The sequence below is a fragment of the Globicephala melas genome, chromosome 15 (assembly GCF_963455315.2).
Source record: "Globicephala melas chromosome 15, mGloMel1.2, whole genome shotgun sequence".
NCBI lineage: Eukaryota > Metazoa > Chordata > Mammalia > Artiodactyla > Delphinidae > Globicephala > Globicephala melas.
The window spans coordinates 83,383,308-83,401,236 of record NC_083328.1 but is presented as its reverse complement, the minus strand read 5'-3'; the positions used below and the strand labels follow the sequence as shown (position 1 = coordinate 83,401,236).

The window sequence follows — 17,929 nt, the reverse complement described above, 5'->3', positions numbered from 1 at the left end:
TAATTTTGCCTTTTCCAGAATGCCAGAGTTGGAATCATATAGTATGTCATCTTTTCAGATTAGTTTCTTTTACTTAGCAATATGCATTGAATGTTCCTCCGTGTGTTTTTATGGTTTGATAGCTCTTTTTTTTTTTTTTTTTAATGCTGAATCCCTTGTATGGACATACCAAGATTTGTTTATCCACTTACCTGTTGAAGGACATCTTGGTTGCTTCCGTGTTTTGACAATTACGAATAATGCTTCTATAAACATTCGTGTGCAGGTTTTGTGTGGACATAAACTTTCAACTCAGTTGGGAAAATACCAAGGAGCATGATTGCTGGGTCATGTGGTAAGAGTATGTTTAGCTTTGTAAGAAACTGCCTGTCTTCCAAAAGTGGAAAAAATGGCTGTACCATTTTTGCATTTCATCAGCAATGAGTAAGAGAGTTCCTGTTGATCTACATCCTTGCCAGTATTCGATATTGTCAATGTTTTGGATTTTAGCCATTCTTACAGGTGCTTGGTGGTATCTCGTTGTTTTAATTTGCAGTTCCCTAATGACATGATGTTGAGCATCTTTTCATATTTTTATTTACCATCTGTATATCTTCTTTGGTGAGTTGTCTCTTCAGATCTTTTGCCCAATTTTAATTGGGTTGCTTCCTAATTGGTGAGTTTTAACAGTTCTTTGTGTACTTTAGATACAAGTTCTTTATTAGGTATGTATTTTACAAATATTTTCTCCCAATCTGTGGTCTGTCTTTTCATTCTCTAAACAGTGCTTTTTGCAGAGCAGACATATTTAATTTTAATGAAGTCCTACTTATCAGTTTTTTCTCTCATGGATTGTGCTTTTGGTGTAGTACCTAAAAAGGTATTCCAAACCCAAGGTCACCTAGATTTTCTCCTATTTCTCCTATGTTGTCTTCTAGGAGTTTTAGAGCTTGCACTTTACATTCAGGTCTATTATCCCTTTTGAGTTAATTTTCATGAAGGGTATAAAGTCTGTGTCTAGATTCTTTTTTTTGGCATGGTATGTTCCAGCACCATTTGTTGAAAAGACTAACTTTCCTCCACTGTACTGCCTTTTGTTCCTTTGTCAAAGATCAGCTAATTGTATTTATGTGGGCCTCTTTCTGGGCTCTCTGTTTTTTCCATTATTCTATTTGTCTGTTCCTTCACCAATACCACACTATATTGTATTCAATGTCTTTTCAGTAAGTCTTAAAGTAGGGTCAGTCCTCAGACTTTGTTCTTCTCTGCTGATATTGTGTTGGCTACTCAGGGTCTTTTGCTTCTCCTTGTAAATTTTAGAATCATTTTGTCGATAACCACAAAATATCTTGCTGGGAATTTGATTGAGATTACGTTGAATTTATAGATCAAGTTGGAAAGAACTGACATCTTGACAATATTGAGCTTCTTAAAATACACGAACATGGAATATCTCCATTTATTTATTTAAAAAAATTTTTATTTTATATTGGAGTATAGTTGATTAACAATGTGTTAGTTTCAGGTGTACAGAAAAGTGATTCAGTTTTACATATACATATATCTGTTCTCCATTTTTTTTTAGATAGTCTTTGATTTTTCATCAGTCATGTTTCCTCGTATAGATCTTGTACATGTTTTGTTAGATTTATACCTAAATATCTCATTTTGGGGGGTGCTAATACAAGTGGAATGTAATTTCACATTCCAGTTGTTCATTACTGGTTTATAAGAAAGTGACTGATTTTTGTATATAAACCTTGTATCCTTCAATTGTGCTATAATTGTTCTTTAGCTCCAAGGATATTTTTGTTGATTTTTTTGAGGTTTTCTACATAGACAGTGATGTCATCTGTAAACAAAGACAGTTTTATTTCTTTCTTCCCAATATGTATGTAGTGTATTTCCTTTTCTTGTCTTACGGCATTAGTAAGACTTCTAGAATGATGTTGAATGGAGTGGTGAGAGCAGACATCCTTTCCTCGTTTCTGATATTAGTGGGAGTATCTAGTTTCTCTCCATTAATTTATAATGTTAGCCGCAGTTGTTTTTTTTTAGATGTTCATTATCAAGGTGAGGATATTCTTCTCCATTCCTAGTTTTCTGAGAATTGTTATTGTGAATGGGTATTGGATTTCATCAAATGCTTTTGTGCATCTACTGATATGATCATATGATTTTTCTTCCTTAGCCTGGATTTTATTTATTTATTTATTTATTTTATTTTTTGCTGTGTTGGGTCTTCGTTTCTGTGCGAGGGCTTTCTCTAGTTGCAGCGAGCAGGGGCCACTCCTCATCGCAGTGCACGGGCTCTCACTGTCGCAGCCTCTCTTGTTGCGGAGCACAAGCTTCAGACGTGCAGGCTCAGTAGTTGTGGCTCACGGGCTTAGTTGCTCCGCGGCATGTGGGATCCTCCCAGACCAGGGCTCGAACCCGTGTCCCCTGCATTGGCAGGCAGACTCTCAACCACTGTGCCACCAGGGAAGCCCAACCTGGATTATATTAGTTGATTTTCAGATGTTGAATCAACATTGCATACCTGGAATTCCACTTGGTTGTGGGTACATAATTCTTTTTATATGTTATTGTATTCAATTTGCTAAATTTTTTGTTGAGGATTTTTGCATCTATGTTTATAAGAAATATTAGTCTACAGCTTTCCTTTCTTGTAATTCCTTTGATTTTGGTATTAGGATATATTGGTTTCATACAGTGAGTTAGGAGGTACTCCCTCTGCTTCTGTCTTCTGAAAGGTTGTGAAAAGTTGTATAATTCTTCCTTAAATGTTTGATAAAACTCAACAGGGAACCCATCTGGGCCTGTTGCTTTCTGTTTTGGCAGGTATTAATTATTGTTTCAATTTCTTTAATAGATTAGGCCTATTCAGATGATTTATTTCTCCCTGTGTGAGTTTTAGTAGAATTTATCTTTCAAGGAATTGGTCCATTTACTCTAGGTTATCAAATTCATGAGCATAGAGTTGTTCATAATATTTTTTTATTATCCTTGTGATTTATCCATGTGATCCATAGTGATAGCCTCTCATTTCTGATACTGGTAATTTCTGTATTTTTTCTTAATGAACTTGGCTAGAGGCTTATCAATTTTATTGATCTTTTCAAAGAACCAACTTTTGGTTTCCTTCAGTTTTTTATGATTTTTTCCCCCATGGATAGAAACTTTTTTTAATAGCTGCAAAGCACTCTGCACATTTCTATATGTTAAAAGACTTTTCCTAAGTTGTTGTAATGCCTAACAAGGTGCAAACTTGTCTGACCCCTTTTATTTCTCTTTGTAGTTATTTATAGAACCAGATTTTTTTCTTAAATTTTCTTTTCAGTCTTTTTTTTCCTTTGAAGGTTAACTTGGTAGAGTTTTTAAGTAGCTAACAAATTGTTTCAGAGAGAAAAGTCAAAAGGGAAAGGATTTACTGATGCAGCAGAATCTTTGATAAGCCAAATTAATAAGAGATACAAACCAAAGGATGGCATAAAGTCTACAAGAAAATTAAAGGAGTCTTTGATTGACAGGTATGTTCTTAAATTTAGAAATGAATATTTTTCTGAGAGATACAACTAAATTATTTTACCTAGTTTTAAGGTTAGTTTTAAACATATGTCCAAATAATGTAACTTTACATTAGAAAACACAGGTACTTATTTACTTTTATAAATAGAATCTGTTTAAATTATATAGAAAGGGAACTACAATTGAAATTAGTCATTCTAGTATCTGATTACATTTTATAAAGTATCAAGAGCACCATATTGATACAGCATACCATTTCAGAAATAAATCTTTAGGATATAGACATTTTAGAAATGTTATTTATTGAGACTAGTGATGAGTAAGACTAAATATATTTACATATATTGCTTAATAAAATATGAAATTTAAATGACCTGAAATGAGTTATTTTGTATTGTATATATGTAGTCCTTGTTTGCAGTCCTTCTGAAGGTTTTCTTTTATTACAAAATGTTTCTTTATAGGCTTCCAGGTAGTTAATTCATGTTTAAGTTAATTCTGACTCTATATGGCATGAAAAAAATTACTCTCATGGCAGAACCATTCATTTAAATTGTCTGGCACCTGCTGCTGCATAAGTGATTCAACTTAGACTTAAGTTTTTTTGTTGCTGTTTACTGTGTGTGGAGTTGCAAAAATATCAGACTAGGACTGTCACATTTCAGTTACTTGTAGCATATTGAATGTAGACTTAGTGATCCAAATATGTTTTACCTTATATAATATGGATTTTATGAAAAACATTCTACTGACATTTAATTGCCTTTTTAATTTTGACAAAACCTTTTCTATAGTGGTTTTTCAAACAAATCTGATCTACAGCTCAGTAAGGTAAGTTTCATGTATTTAACTACACCAAATGTATAGTCAAACTCTATGATATTTGACTTTACAGTAAAATAGAATAGTAGTAGGATGGAAGTAGATTTAATGTTTTCAGCATATTGAAAAATGGATTAAACAACTGACCAGATTAGTGGCAAGTACTCAGAAAAGCCCCCTAAACTTCTGTTCTGCTTTTCAAAGAAAATGCTTCTTTTACATACATGTGTGATATTTTTACTTTTTGGTACATGATTCAGTACCATTTTTTTCCTAACTTATCCCATCTCTCTTGACAATAAGATCATCCTGAAGTCCATATTTTTGTTGAAAACATTATTCATCCAGGTTTAAAATATCAGTTATCTTTGATTTATTCCTCACAGTTATCTCCAGTTAATTTCAAGTTTTGAGCTTTACCTTCTGTAAGTTCCTCTTGAGTTTTCCCTCTCCTGCCTGTGCCAACTCCTATTTTTTTGAGTTCTAATTTCTAATCCCTGGGTTATTATAATATCCTTCATGTAATTCTTTTTGTCTCTAGTATTTTCTCTGTGCCAATCCATTCATTACATTCAATACTAGCTTTATTACTTTCCAAAGCACACAGCTTCAATCATGTCATTCTCTTATTGAGAATCCTTCTTTGGTCTCTGTTGCTTTTTGTTTGTTTTTAACATCTTTATTGGAGTATAATTGCTTTAGAGTGGTGTGTTAGTTTCTGCTTTATAACAGAGTGAATCAGCTGTACGTATACATATATCCCCATATCTCCTCTCCCCCTTATTGAATTAAGTGGAGACTTAAGCTGGCTCCCTAGACCTCTTAAAAGTCTGTCTTATTTCCTAAAATTAGTTCCCTAGACATGTCTTATTTAGCTGAAACATAATAAATTGAGATTCCTTGAAGTGTCTTTCCTAAGTGTTTATTCTTTTTCTTCCCCCTTTGGAAAGAACTGCGAAGCGAGTCGCCAGGTTCTTTCACCCTCTTTTCTCCTTGTCAAAACTTTATTCCTCCTTGCAAGCCTTGCTTCAGAGTCTACCTTCTTTATGAAAACTTTCTAAGGTGCCCTAACTCAAAATCCAAATGGGCAAGAATTCTGAATCTGTGCAATAATGTCTTTGTACCTTTTTATTAACTTTGCAGTTCTTTTTTTCTCTCTTCTGTTTTCTACTAGAATGCAACTATTTAGAATCATCTTTGTATCCTATATAAGTAAGACCTTCGTATCTTCTTTAATATCTGCTCATTTTTGGATCTTCAGTAAAACTTAGCAAACACTGGCATGCAAAAGATGAATTGAGCAAATGTATCTAAACAATGGTAAAAACATTTTGGAAAGAACAAGTCAGATCAGTGATTAGAGGAGTAAAATATTGAAGGATAAACTTTTTGGAATAATGTAAACTATTTTATTATAAAACAGCCAAAAGAAATAATAAAATTGAAGATGAATCACAACTAAAATGAATATTTTAGTTTTAATATTTCCAACTTCCAGATATTAAATTAGACTTCTAATTATTTCTGATCAGTAATCAATCATTCAGTGGTATTTGTGTACTAATTATAGTTAAATTACTTTAATAACGTAATTACACACTTAAGTATGTTAAAATTTTATTTAACTTTTCTGCCTACTTTTTGATCAGATTGAATATACTTTGAGCAGTGGGCTATAGGAATAAATGTACACACATCTTTCCCTAATAATACTAGTTGATTGATACAATTTTGTCTCTTTCACATGAGATTTTACATAAACCTAGCCTCTCCTGAAATTGTTCTATTTAACAGTTTAAAGCAAATGAGATACTGGGGGGAAAAAGTAGAAGCATGATTGTTTTGTGATCCTAGAATCACTAAATTCAGCTTGTAGAATACCAGTGAGGTCATTTACCTATGTACAGTAATGTCAATAAATATTAAAGATATAAGGATCGTTTGTATTTGATTTGCAATACTTTCTATTATGTTCTCAGTTAACAAGTCGTCAATATTTTTTAAAGTGTGGATGTTTATAAAGAAACTCACAAATGTGAAATTTATATTAATAGAAACACAACTAGATAATATATGAAAATTTAGTTGCATCTGTTATTTGTTTGACAAGTGATGTACAAGTTTGAATGGTTTTATGTAAATTTCTTCTGTATTTAGGAAAAGGTTCAGAAAAAAAGTTATAGACAATTGAAGACTACTTTTGTTAATGTTACTGCTGAATGCCCATTGTAAGTAATTTTTCATAAATCTTAAAAGTTTTCTTCATATTTGAAGACAATAAATGTATTTGTTGTATAATGAAGTTAATATTTCTCTTCATTTTTACAGGAATGATGTTTACAATTTTAATTTGAATGGAGCTGATGAGCCTATTATAAAGCTTGGAGTAAGCCAGAAATCAGAATTTTGTATTATGTACAAAATACTAAATTTTGTATTGTTATTCAGTATTTATTTTGTATTTACCATGCAGTTATTAGAGCATGTTTTCTAATTTCCATCCTCTTATAGATATGCTTTAAAATATTTTAACATATATTATTAAATTCTTCAAAATTTATTTGGTACCAACCTAGGTATTTTTGGTTTTCTTTCAAATCTTTTGGACTGAAGTAGAGAAAAATGAGTAACTGGGGCAACAAGAAATTCACTTTCTTTACTGATGCAACATATTTAATCTTATTTTGTTTTAATATAGTTTATATTATTAGCTTTCTTCTTAAATATAAAAACATTTTAGTAAGATTAATTTTATTGTCACATCTTACATGAAGTTATAGAAACAAGTTTTTTATGTTAATTTAATTGTTGTTTACCTTCTTTTAACACTAAAAATTTTTTTAATGCTTATTCAAAATGTAGATCCAAGAATTTCAAACTACAGCTAGAGAAACCTGCGTGGATAGTTCAGTGACATTGTAGGTATTTTTATTATAATTAGATGGATCAGTTTAAAATACAGTTTTCTCAGTTGTTCTTTTTCTTAAATATTTCCTCCCAGTTTGACATTTTAACATATCAAAAGAGAGAATAAAAATGCTGTCATAACTACTATTATTCTATTATTTTAGCATTTACTTCTAAAATTGATTTGCAGATTCTGTACACTTAATATTAGTTGTAAGCTGAAAGGACTTAGTCTTTTCTAGTCTTTTCATCTAACCTTGTTACTTTATAATTAACTGAGGTCAGAGAGAATAAGTGACTTGGCCACATTTATATAGGGATGTAGTAAAAGAGTTAAGGCAGAAAACCCAGGTCTAACTGTCCAGTTGCATGCTACCTTAAAAAAACAAGTAATTAAGATTTAAATTAATGCATATTTTTGTTTAAGGTTAGGTTTAAGGAATCATGATGAACTTGAACCTTCTCTCAAAACAAAAGATAAAAGAGTAAGTTATAATATCGTAATGTGTCTATTAAAATCAGTATTTCTTTTACTAATTTTTCAATGCCAAAGATTATCCCAGAACTGAAAAACAAAAATATTTGGATCACTTTTTTTTTTTTTTTTTACTCTGGAGATTATCCATGTTCCTATTTTGACTTTTCCTATAGTGTCTGAGCTATTTGTAATCATCTAGTAATAGAAAATATGACAACCTTAGTTACTCTCTTCAATGGTATTAGGTTTTGTCTCTATGAAGTAAGCTGTTTTGATTTAACTTTTAATTAACAACAACATTGACAGCAAAATATAAATCTCAACCTCTGATCTGGGTTTCTGAGTGATTTTATTGGGTAGGTCCTTAATGCCAGATAGATGATTTAGTGTGCTAAAAAAATGAGAAGTTAGTTTTTCTGAGTTTTTTGGTGGTTTTTTTTATTTTTTGGTTTAACTTCCTTTGTATGACATATAATAAGCCAGATTCCTTCATCTATTACAAGGATTGTGTTTTTTTGTTTTTATAGACTGTAACTAATCACAAAAAGAAAAATCTCTTTAGTGATAGTGACACAGAATACAAATGTGATGACAGCAAGACCGATATTAGCTGGCTAAGAGAACCAAAATCAAAACCACAGCTAATAGACTACAGCAGAAATAAAAATGTGAAGAAACATAAAAGTGGGAAATCAAGTAAGAAATCACTTTTTAGAGAAATCTGTAAATGATTTTACCGTTTCAACTGTATGAAATACTTTGTTGGTTGATAAATGTGTTTTTGTTATGTAGATAGTGTTTATAATTACATACTCTTTTGAATAGGAAAAAAAGTATGAAAGTAAATACACCAAAATGCTACAGCGGTTTTTATTATTTTTGGTAATATGGTTATATTTAAATTTCTTTTTTATTGGAATCTTTAGGGACACAAAATATGGTTTATCATAATCTTTGGTTCATGACACACTCTCATCATTTCTCTACTCATGGCCTACTATTCAGTTATTTAGCTAATTACTGTGAGTAATGTATTAAGTACTTATGAACCCAGCACTGTAAACAAAAAGCTTGGACAACACCCCACTCTCTGCTTTTTAGGAATTCATATAGATGCAATAAAACTTTATTGAAAGGAAAACAATTTTCTTACAGAAATATTTTTGCCAAAATCTTTTATAAAATGTTTTCCCAGCATAAGTCTTCTGCTTCTTGAAGTAGCTGGACAAGAGTTTGAGATATGCATTTTTGGCTAGACATAATGGCCATTTTCATAGCTTAGATAAATTTCAGTGTTTACTAAACCACAGAGATTTTATATATTCCATTTTTAAAAGAAGGTAACATAACTCTGAGTTTTTATATTTGTTTTAAGGAATCAGTTTTTATTTTCTTTCAGGATAAAAATAATTGTTAGTGACCTGTGGGAGTTGGGGGAGGGAACGATGGCTTAAAAAGAAGTAAAAATAGAGGAAATAGGAAATGAACTTTGGCGTGTGTTTAGAAATGAGGCTGAATCTTGAAAACAGATGAGAGTTCAATCATATACATGAGGAAGAGAAGTAATAGGATTATCATATATATAAGAGACAGTAGGAAATAGCATAGTGTACTTAGGAAGTGCAATATCAGGGTAGTTGGAATGTAGATCAGACTTGTGGCAAAATGTTGAAAAATGTGGCTGGGTCTAGTCACAGTGTGTGGACTTTGAAGCAGTGTGTTATAAGCCAAGGAGAAACATGGTAAGATTCACATACTCTCAGGGACCTTATAGTCTAGTAGGAAGATGTATAAGTAAAGACATTTATGACATGGGAAGTTATTAAAGGTTAGAATACTGAAGTCAGTAAATACTCTTAAAATAGAACACTTCTGAGTGAATTGTTTTGTTTTTATGGTTGAATGACAGTGAGCCAATATGTACGAGCTGGTTTATTGCCAGGAAGACCTTGGATAATCCCAATTCATTATTATTTCCTTGGCTGGGATAAGCCCAGTTCTTAGGCTTCAGTGAATATTTAGAAAGAGGAAATTGTCCTGGAAATGCAAAAAAGGGAATAGGGACTGAAGCAACTCTTAATAATATGGGTAAATCTTAGAAACATAATGATGGGTGAAAAATAAACCAAATCATAGAATATTTCATATAATGTGATACTGTTTTACAAAGTTCATTATATTGTCTAGGGATATATATCTGTAAAGTAAAACTTTAAGAGCAAGTGACTAAGAAACAGATTTCAGGATAGCGATGACCTTTTGGCAGAGGGGATATGGAGGATCGTGTAAGAGGGAGTACACAAAGTAGATTCAGTATTATTCATAATCTGGTTCTTAGTGGAATGGTAGATTCATGGGTGTAACTTTATAATGTATGTTACATATTGTATGTTTAAAAGTGTATACTATAAAATAAAGGAGAATGGAAATTGGTAATTCATGTTGTACCAAACTATACTGTACAATTTATCAATGTCAGTTTAGTCTTATCTTGAAACTTAAAATTTTGAATGAATTTAAAGGTATATTCTTATTGTTTTTATGATTTTAACTTACATGCAGAAGTATTCTAACAAATTTTAATGGCAGTTCTTATCTATTTGAAAAATTTAACCTTATTTTCTTGAATTGCAGGACCATCTTTGGAAAGGGGACAGCCAAGATCTAAAATGGTAAAACCAGGAAGTCTGTGTTCAAACATCCCTTTAAAATTATTTTTCTCCTTGTAATGAAAAAAATATCATTTGTCCCCTAATTTTATCCTTGTTATCAGTTCCTTGTTTTCTATAATTGTTCCAAGCTTTGCACACTTACTTCTACCTTCTGCCTTTTTGAATCATGTTGACTTGTTTTAAGTCTATTTTATTCTGTGGTTGTAGGTATTTTTGATATCTTTTCCTTTCTCTCTCTCTTACTTTAGTTATGTAATATATATTAGGCCTCACAGAGCTTTAATGATAAGGATAAAAAGGTGATAAAGATATATTTGAAATGGAAAGATAAAATCCAGTCATTTTAAAAGTATTAATCAGGAATCTTTTTATTCCTACAAATATACAGATCTTGTCACAGTGCCAATTTTGTAGCAAATAGCTTGTATCTCAAAATATTGATCTAATATATTCAGGAATTTTTCTCCTAAAAGACACCCAACAAAAACATCACCAAAAAGGTAGATGAGACAGTTCCAGAGGGGAGAATGAGACTTCCACGACGAGCCGCAGAAACCAAAAAAAATTATAAAGATCTCTCAAATTCAGAATCAGAGAGTGAACAAGAATTTTCACATTCATTTAAAGAGATAGTAAAGGTAAATAGATACAATTCAGATTAATAGTTTCTAAAAGCCTTTTAAAATAATAAATATAGAATATATTTTTGTAAGAATGTCAGATTAATCTTGTCACTTCTTTTTATATGAGAAAACTTATATAACAATTCTAAAAATTGATCCTTAGGCAATATAATGTTAAAATTTATAATAAGTTGGCATTATTGTTACAAAAGAGATGTTTGACTCTAGTAAAATTATAACTTTAATATCTTTGAATTAGAGAAGTACTTGGTCTTTCCAAAATTATGCTTCAAGAAACTACAGACTGTTGGGAAGCTGTGGATCTTTTTCTTGAATGAAAGCAAAAATATTGGATCTGAGGTTCTTTCCATACCCTGCCCCACCTCTGTTCACCCCTGACTTCTAGAGAGATGAAGGAACTTACCCAAGGTCACACAGCTAGGAAAAGGTTAAAAAAAAAAAAAGATTTGAACTCAAAAGAGTCTGGCAGGTCTCTGATCATTACACTGTTCTCATTTTATTACTATTATTTTTTGTTCTTTTTTGTTTTGTTTTGTTTTTTGTTTTTTTGTTCTCATTTTAAATCATTAAACCTCCATCGCCCTCTGTTATCTCTTACCTGGAAGAACTTAAGGACTTCATAACTTACCTCCACAGTTTCTTATCGCTTCCTACTTTAATTTACTATGGAAATAATTAGGTAAATCTTACCAAGCCACCTCTCATCTTACCTTCTTCAAAGGAAAACCCTAAAGATCTCCAAATAGACATTCAAAACACCGAAATACCTTTCCAAGCTTATTTTCTCACTTCCCCAGTATATACACAGAACTGTACCAGTCAAATAGAATAACCTGTGACTGCCAAACAAGAGCTGTGCTTCTCGCTACCTTTGCTCATATCAGTCGTCCTCCATACTCTCAGTATGTTCCCTTGCCATCTTCTTTTACAAACTCCTGAGCATGTTGAGTACCATGAAATCGGGGAATTCCTTCTGGTTTCCCTAAACTGGAAATCATCTTTTTTGAACCGTTATAGCATTTTATTTGTATCTATTAGGATATTTATTATAGTCTATAATATTTTCCTGTGAATTTGTCATATGCTTTCTTGTGTATTAGAAAGTCTTTCACTACTCATGTTGAGGCCCCTGTTATGCCTGTATGTAGTGATACAAGGCATTTAATAAATAATTCAATGTGATTTAATTAAATTGTTTTATGTGTCCAAGTATAAGTTATTTGTATTTGAGTATAATTGAAAGATATCAATACATTTAGGAGAAGATCCATTCCAGACGCAAAACCATGAAACTGCCAAAGAAACAGCAGAATCCCTTCACTGCCGAAACACAAGAGGATGTATCAAAAGAATGGAAAAACTCACCTCTACTGAAAGATACTATAAGAGATAATAACCTTGATCTATCTCCTGTAACTTTATCTGGGAGTCCGTCATCTATAGAAGTAATGAGATGTCAGTATCATTTTTTTCTTTTAGTTGAATGTTCAGTAACTTTCTTTTATAACTAATTATGTGAAAATACAATTTGAAGACTAATTTTGAGGGATATGTTTTAAGATTTTCAGTAGTCAAAACTTCATTTTTAAACTAGTTAATGCTAGTAACTTGGTCTTTGCTAAGTAGACTTGGGAACAATATTACTATGACACTGAAGTTTTACATGTTAGGAAGTTAAAGACCAAATGCTTCAATATAGAAAATATTTAATGTATACTTAAAAATTATAATGTGAAAGCTTGAATAAACACTTATGTTTTTAGCTCAAAATATATTTAATAAGAGGGAAATAATGATGGGGATTTCTATTTTCTCATTTTTACATTTCATTGACAAAATTCTCCAAGGAATATCATGGTCAATCTTTGGAGCTGTAGTGGATTATCTTCATAAACAACTGAAGTTTTGCTTTTATTTAAAAATAATTGGGAAAGAGAAAATTTATTCTTTGGAGCTCTGGCATATGTATATATTTTTCTAGTATAGAAACTATAAGAATAAGTTTCTACTTTTAGTATATTTTTCATTTCCTTTTATGGCTATTTTAAAGCATTTCTAAGTGTCTGTCATTTTAGCTAAAATTCAAGACCATTCAACACCAGTTAATGTACATTTCCTCTAAAGTAGCTACTTTGTTCTTTTCTAGAATATTTTCATAATGCTTGGGACCACTGTCATCTCAGATAAGCACACACTTAGAAGACAGATGCACATGCCCTGATTTGATTTGAAAACTGTCTGAGAATTCATTTATACTAAGACTTATTTCAGCCATGAATTTTCTCATCTATATATAAAGGATGTAGACCAGATGATTTCCCAAGCCATTTCTAACCATAAAATTCTGTGACTTTAATATATATCAGTACTGCTGTCAAAATTACTCAAGATAATAATTAGGTTGATCATTATAGTGCAGCCCATACTACAGATATTTGTGTTTGAAAATGTTTTGAAAGTTCTTATAGTTACAATTTTGTTTTAAATTGAGACATTAATATTATTCAAAGTCTTATAAAAATATTTTACACTTAATTTTATCTTGATTTATTGAACATTTATCCTTTCTAAATACAGCTAAGATTTGAGGATTTGATAAATTACTGTATTTTTTAGAATTTAATAATACTATTTCTAAAGATGTCAGTGATTAACACCTGCCATCTCTTTTTGTTTGTGTTTTGTGAGGCAATATAGGTATAGAGAAAATAACAGAAAGGGATTTTTCTCAGGACTATGGCTGTATAACAAAATCAGTATCACCTTATCCAAAAATTTCATCACCTGAATCCTTAAACAGTGGAGATGGAAGTCCAGTAAAGTCACCCAAGAACAGTGAGAAGAATTTACTATGTACAAGAGAAAGTTGCTCACCAATTCCACGATCATTCTTTTTGGTAAGGAAATAATGTATATATATTTTTTCCTTTATTAGATATACCTGAAGGGAGTAAATCATTTGCCTCTAATCTTAATCAAATGTACAGTGCTTGTCTATTTAAGGTTTTGAGTTTGGTCTGGGGGAGAGAAGGAACCTACCAATAAGTAAAACAGCCTCAGTGAACTAATAGACTGATACACACAGGAGAAAGATGTAGTGGTATGAGAAGTACAGAGTACTGATAAGAATTCTGTGATAGGAACAGTCACTTCCAAAGAGGTACTGCTTATTTGTCTACATGTCAGAACTACATTTCCTAGATTGGAACAGGCTTATTCCTGCAACACAGGCGCTTCTTTCCGGTTTCACCATAACTCGAAGTCTGTAACCTTTTAGTTACCAAATCACAAGTTGGCAAAGCAAACTGACAAAGAATATAGTTGAAAACAGTATGACTATAGCATTTGCTTTACAGATTTGTAAAGGAACTTTAATAGTTAAATGGCATGAATATTAACGTAATGGTATATTGAAAAAGTCTTTATTCTGCCGCTCATTTATTATATGTACCATTTCTTATTAATAAAATACATACATATGCTCAAAAGTCTTTTAAAAAGGTATTAGAGAAAGGAATCAATTATGGGCCAAAGTGAGGGAGTGTAGATAAAAATATAATGTCTATGAGGAGTAGTTTGTAGTTTGAATTCTGCTTTTTTTTTTTTTTTTAAGTTGTTTGTACTTTGGTACCAGTTTACAAAACCCACCTCACCTCCTTGGCTTGGGCTGTATAGAAGGCTTAATTTGGAGAATTTTGAAGTAGTGATAAAGCTACAGAACTGATTGCCAAACAGAATCTTATATGAAGCCTTCAGTGTGCCAAACATAAAAATAAAAATGCAGTTATGCTATTTAAAGCAGATGGGTCTGAACTGTCGCCTACACACCTCCCTCCCTCTCTGATAACCCCCCAAAAGCACCTTTGCAAGACTCTTAATTTCTGCAGACCACAATTTGAAACCATTTCCCACTAGACCATCATCCCATGGTCCTTTCTCAGTATTGCTCTGTCATCCCTCCTTTCCTTGAATCCTTTCTCCCTTTAGTATCCCATCTTGCAAATCTCAACACCTTAGGTCATCCCCACCCACCTACTTTGATGCTATCTGTGCTAGATGGAATTTTAATTGTAACATATTTATTGGCTGGACATTTACAGGAGACACTGTGTTTCCCATTTACTGTTGACTCTTAATTAGGTATTGGAAATTTGCTATATAAATTAGTTGTACCAGCTTACACTCTCCAACAATGCTATGTGATAGTGCCCATTTTTCTACAGTTTTTTGCCCATCTGATGAGTGTAAAGTGTGTCTGACTTTAATTTGCATTTTTCAGATTAACAGCATCAGTGAGTATTTTCATCTTTTTTGGCCACTTTGTAAATTGTGTTTTTTCTAATTTTTAAATTGCATAGTTTGATTTTTCCTATAAATTTGTAGGAGTTCTTACTATATTCTGGAGATTAATTCTTTATTGGTTATATACAATGCAGACGTTCTTTTTCTAGTATGTAGCGGTCTTTCACTTAGTTAAATCAAAATGTGATGTAATGAAATTTACCAATCTTTTGTTCTTCAAGAAATCCTTCCCTCAGTTATTGTCATAAAAATATTTTCCTTTCTTGTACAAATGTTAGTTTTAACTTCGAGGTTTTCCATCTTCCTAGGCTTCCTCTTTGCATATGGATAGTGAATTAGTGCCACATCATGCATTGGATACCCCTCCTTTCTCCATCATTTGTGATGCCAGTTTGGTCACAGCCTTGGCAACCACATGGGTCAGCTGTTTGGCCAGTAGAATACAGAACAGTGCCTATCTTCGAGCTAATACAACATTGCTTCAATTAGTGTAGTTTTATGCTTACAGGGGTTTCACCACCCCCATCCTCACCCTCATCTCATTCTGCTTCTAAATTCTCTTGGCCCTATGCTTGTCCAATAAAATTTAGAATTAGTTTGTGTAAGGGAAGAATTGCCATTTCCCAGTATCGTTACTGAGATTTCTCATCGACATATTTCATTTTTCTACTTTTTGGTCTTATTTCCAACAAAGTTGTGTCAAATCTTCCACAAAGAAAGTTGTACTTCTGCAGTGTTTTATGGGCCTTTTTCTTTATTGTATGTAAAAAAAAAAGAACTTTAAAACAATTGTTTTCTGGATTTTTAACTTTTTGCTTTTGTGTAGAAACACTATTGATTTTTATATGTCCCCACACCCTTGGCAAATTCTCTCATAATCGCCTGCCTAGATTCTCTTGTATTTTGAATATAGATAATCATAAACTGTTTTTTATGGTAATTTTTGCATTTTCTCTTCCAGTCCTTATACTGCATGGTCTTTTCATTTTTAAGGTTACTATGACCTGTAGAGCAGTGCTAAATAGATACCATGCTAGCATGCATGCTTATCGATAGTTTTTGGTAGATACTTGTTATCAGATTAAAGTTCTAATTGTTTAAGTGCCTTTTTTTCAGTTATGAATGGGTGTTGAGTTTTAGTAGGGAATGAGTTACTCCCTCAAAATTTAAGTAGTTTGGTTTAATGTTGTTGTGTTTTTCTTACTTTAGTTTTCTAACTTCCTTTGGGTTTCTGTGTGTCTTGTTCATTCATAGCCCAGTTAAGAATAATACCATTGTGAATAGAAACAATGTAAATTCTGTGGTACAGTTGGCCCTCCATATCCATCGGTTCCACACCTGTGGACTCAACCAACTGTGGATCACTATTTTATATATGGGACGGTAGCATCAGTGGATTTTGATATTTGTAAGGGTCCCGGAACCGAATCGGCCCCGCAGATACTGAGGGAGGAGTGTACTTATACAGGAAATACAAAAATTGCAACAGCTATTCAGATGTAAGCAGTTACAGTTCAGAAAAAATTTATGGAAATTGAACCTCCACATATGAAAATCATATTTGAAGCAAAAGAGGGGTATATATGGTAGTGTATCCATCAAGCTTTCCTTATACTAAGTTGGTTCTTATAAGAATCAGATTACGGGCCTTTAATAATAGTTATAATAATTTAGTATTTTTCAATGGTTATTATCTGAAAATATGATGTTTAAAATATGTAGGATGGTTTGATCATAGAAAAAGAGTTGAAATTTTTAAAATGAGATGGTCTTAAATAGGCTATCACTGCTAAACCACTGGCATATTTATAATTAGGACTTTCTGGTTTCATGATCATACAGGAATTTGGGTGAGCTTTTTTTCCACTATAGAAGTCCACCAATCCATCAACAAAAATATTTTAATAACCTATAAAATACAGAATGTTAAGATAGAATTTTACAGCTTGGAGTGGGCTGGGTTTTGACCTGGACCTAAGTGGATAGGTTGGTATATATACAGACTGACTGGAGAAGCAGCAGTAACCTAAGTACAGAAAGGCTACCGGAAGTGGACATGCATTTTCATAAAACATCAAAAAGACTAATGTGACTGTAACAACAAACTTGTGTATTGAAACAGTAAGACATAAGGTTAGAGGACAAAGATATGGCTTAAAGATACAGCTTGAAAGAACTAGTTTAGACTTTTCTATGGCTTCCCATTTCTTGACTCAAATAAAGAAATCAAAATCCTAATAAGGAAGAACTGAAAAGTAGGAGTAGTTTAAAAAAGCCAGCTCAAAACTATTGCTGTAATTTAAGATTGAGGTTAACATAAGAATTTAGGTAAATGCATGGTAGTGTGACATAAAAAGGTATAGAAACAAAACAATCTGAAAAAAAAGAATTGATAGCATTTGCAATTTACTGTCTTTAGAGTTTGAGAAAGATGGTCAAAGGTGAATCCAAGAGTAATTACAGAATATTTTTTCCTATTTCTGATACATACTTTAGGAAAGTCATTCAGCATCTCCATTATCCATGTCTAGTGAAGGAAGAGGGAAAATATGGTGTGGCATGTCCTATGACTCCACTCATGTATCAGGTTTGTAGTC

At 32.0% G+C, this 17,929-nt stretch overlaps 1 protein-coding gene across 1 annotated transcript in view; it reads left to right on the top strand.

Annotated features, from left to right (window-relative positions):
* Nucleotides 1-17,929, top strand: part of SYCP2 (synaptonemal complex protein 2) — a 58,571-nt gene that overhangs the window by 35,307 nt on the left and 5,335 nt on the right. Inside the window, exons 23-34 of the mRNA XM_070043632.1 lie at nucleotides 3,382-3,509; nucleotides 4,302-4,338; nucleotides 6,487-6,557; nucleotides 6,658-6,715; nucleotides 7,192-7,247; nucleotides 7,664-7,721; nucleotides 8,242-8,410; nucleotides 10,349-10,386; nucleotides 10,860-11,024; nucleotides 12,290-12,485; nucleotides 13,728-13,927; nucleotides 17,829-17,919. Of these exons, the coding sequence (XP_069899733.1) occupies nucleotides 3,382-3,509; nucleotides 4,302-4,338; nucleotides 6,487-6,557; nucleotides 6,658-6,715; nucleotides 7,192-7,247; nucleotides 7,664-7,721; nucleotides 8,242-8,410; nucleotides 10,349-10,386; nucleotides 10,860-11,024; nucleotides 12,290-12,485; nucleotides 13,728-13,927; nucleotides 17,829-17,919 (1,267 nt within the window). The remainder of the gene's footprint in view (nucleotides 1-3,381; nucleotides 3,510-4,301; nucleotides 4,339-6,486; nucleotides 6,558-6,657; nucleotides 6,716-7,191; nucleotides 7,248-7,663; nucleotides 7,722-8,241; nucleotides 8,411-10,348; nucleotides 10,387-10,859; nucleotides 11,025-12,289; nucleotides 12,486-13,727; nucleotides 13,928-17,828; nucleotides 17,920-17,929) is intronic.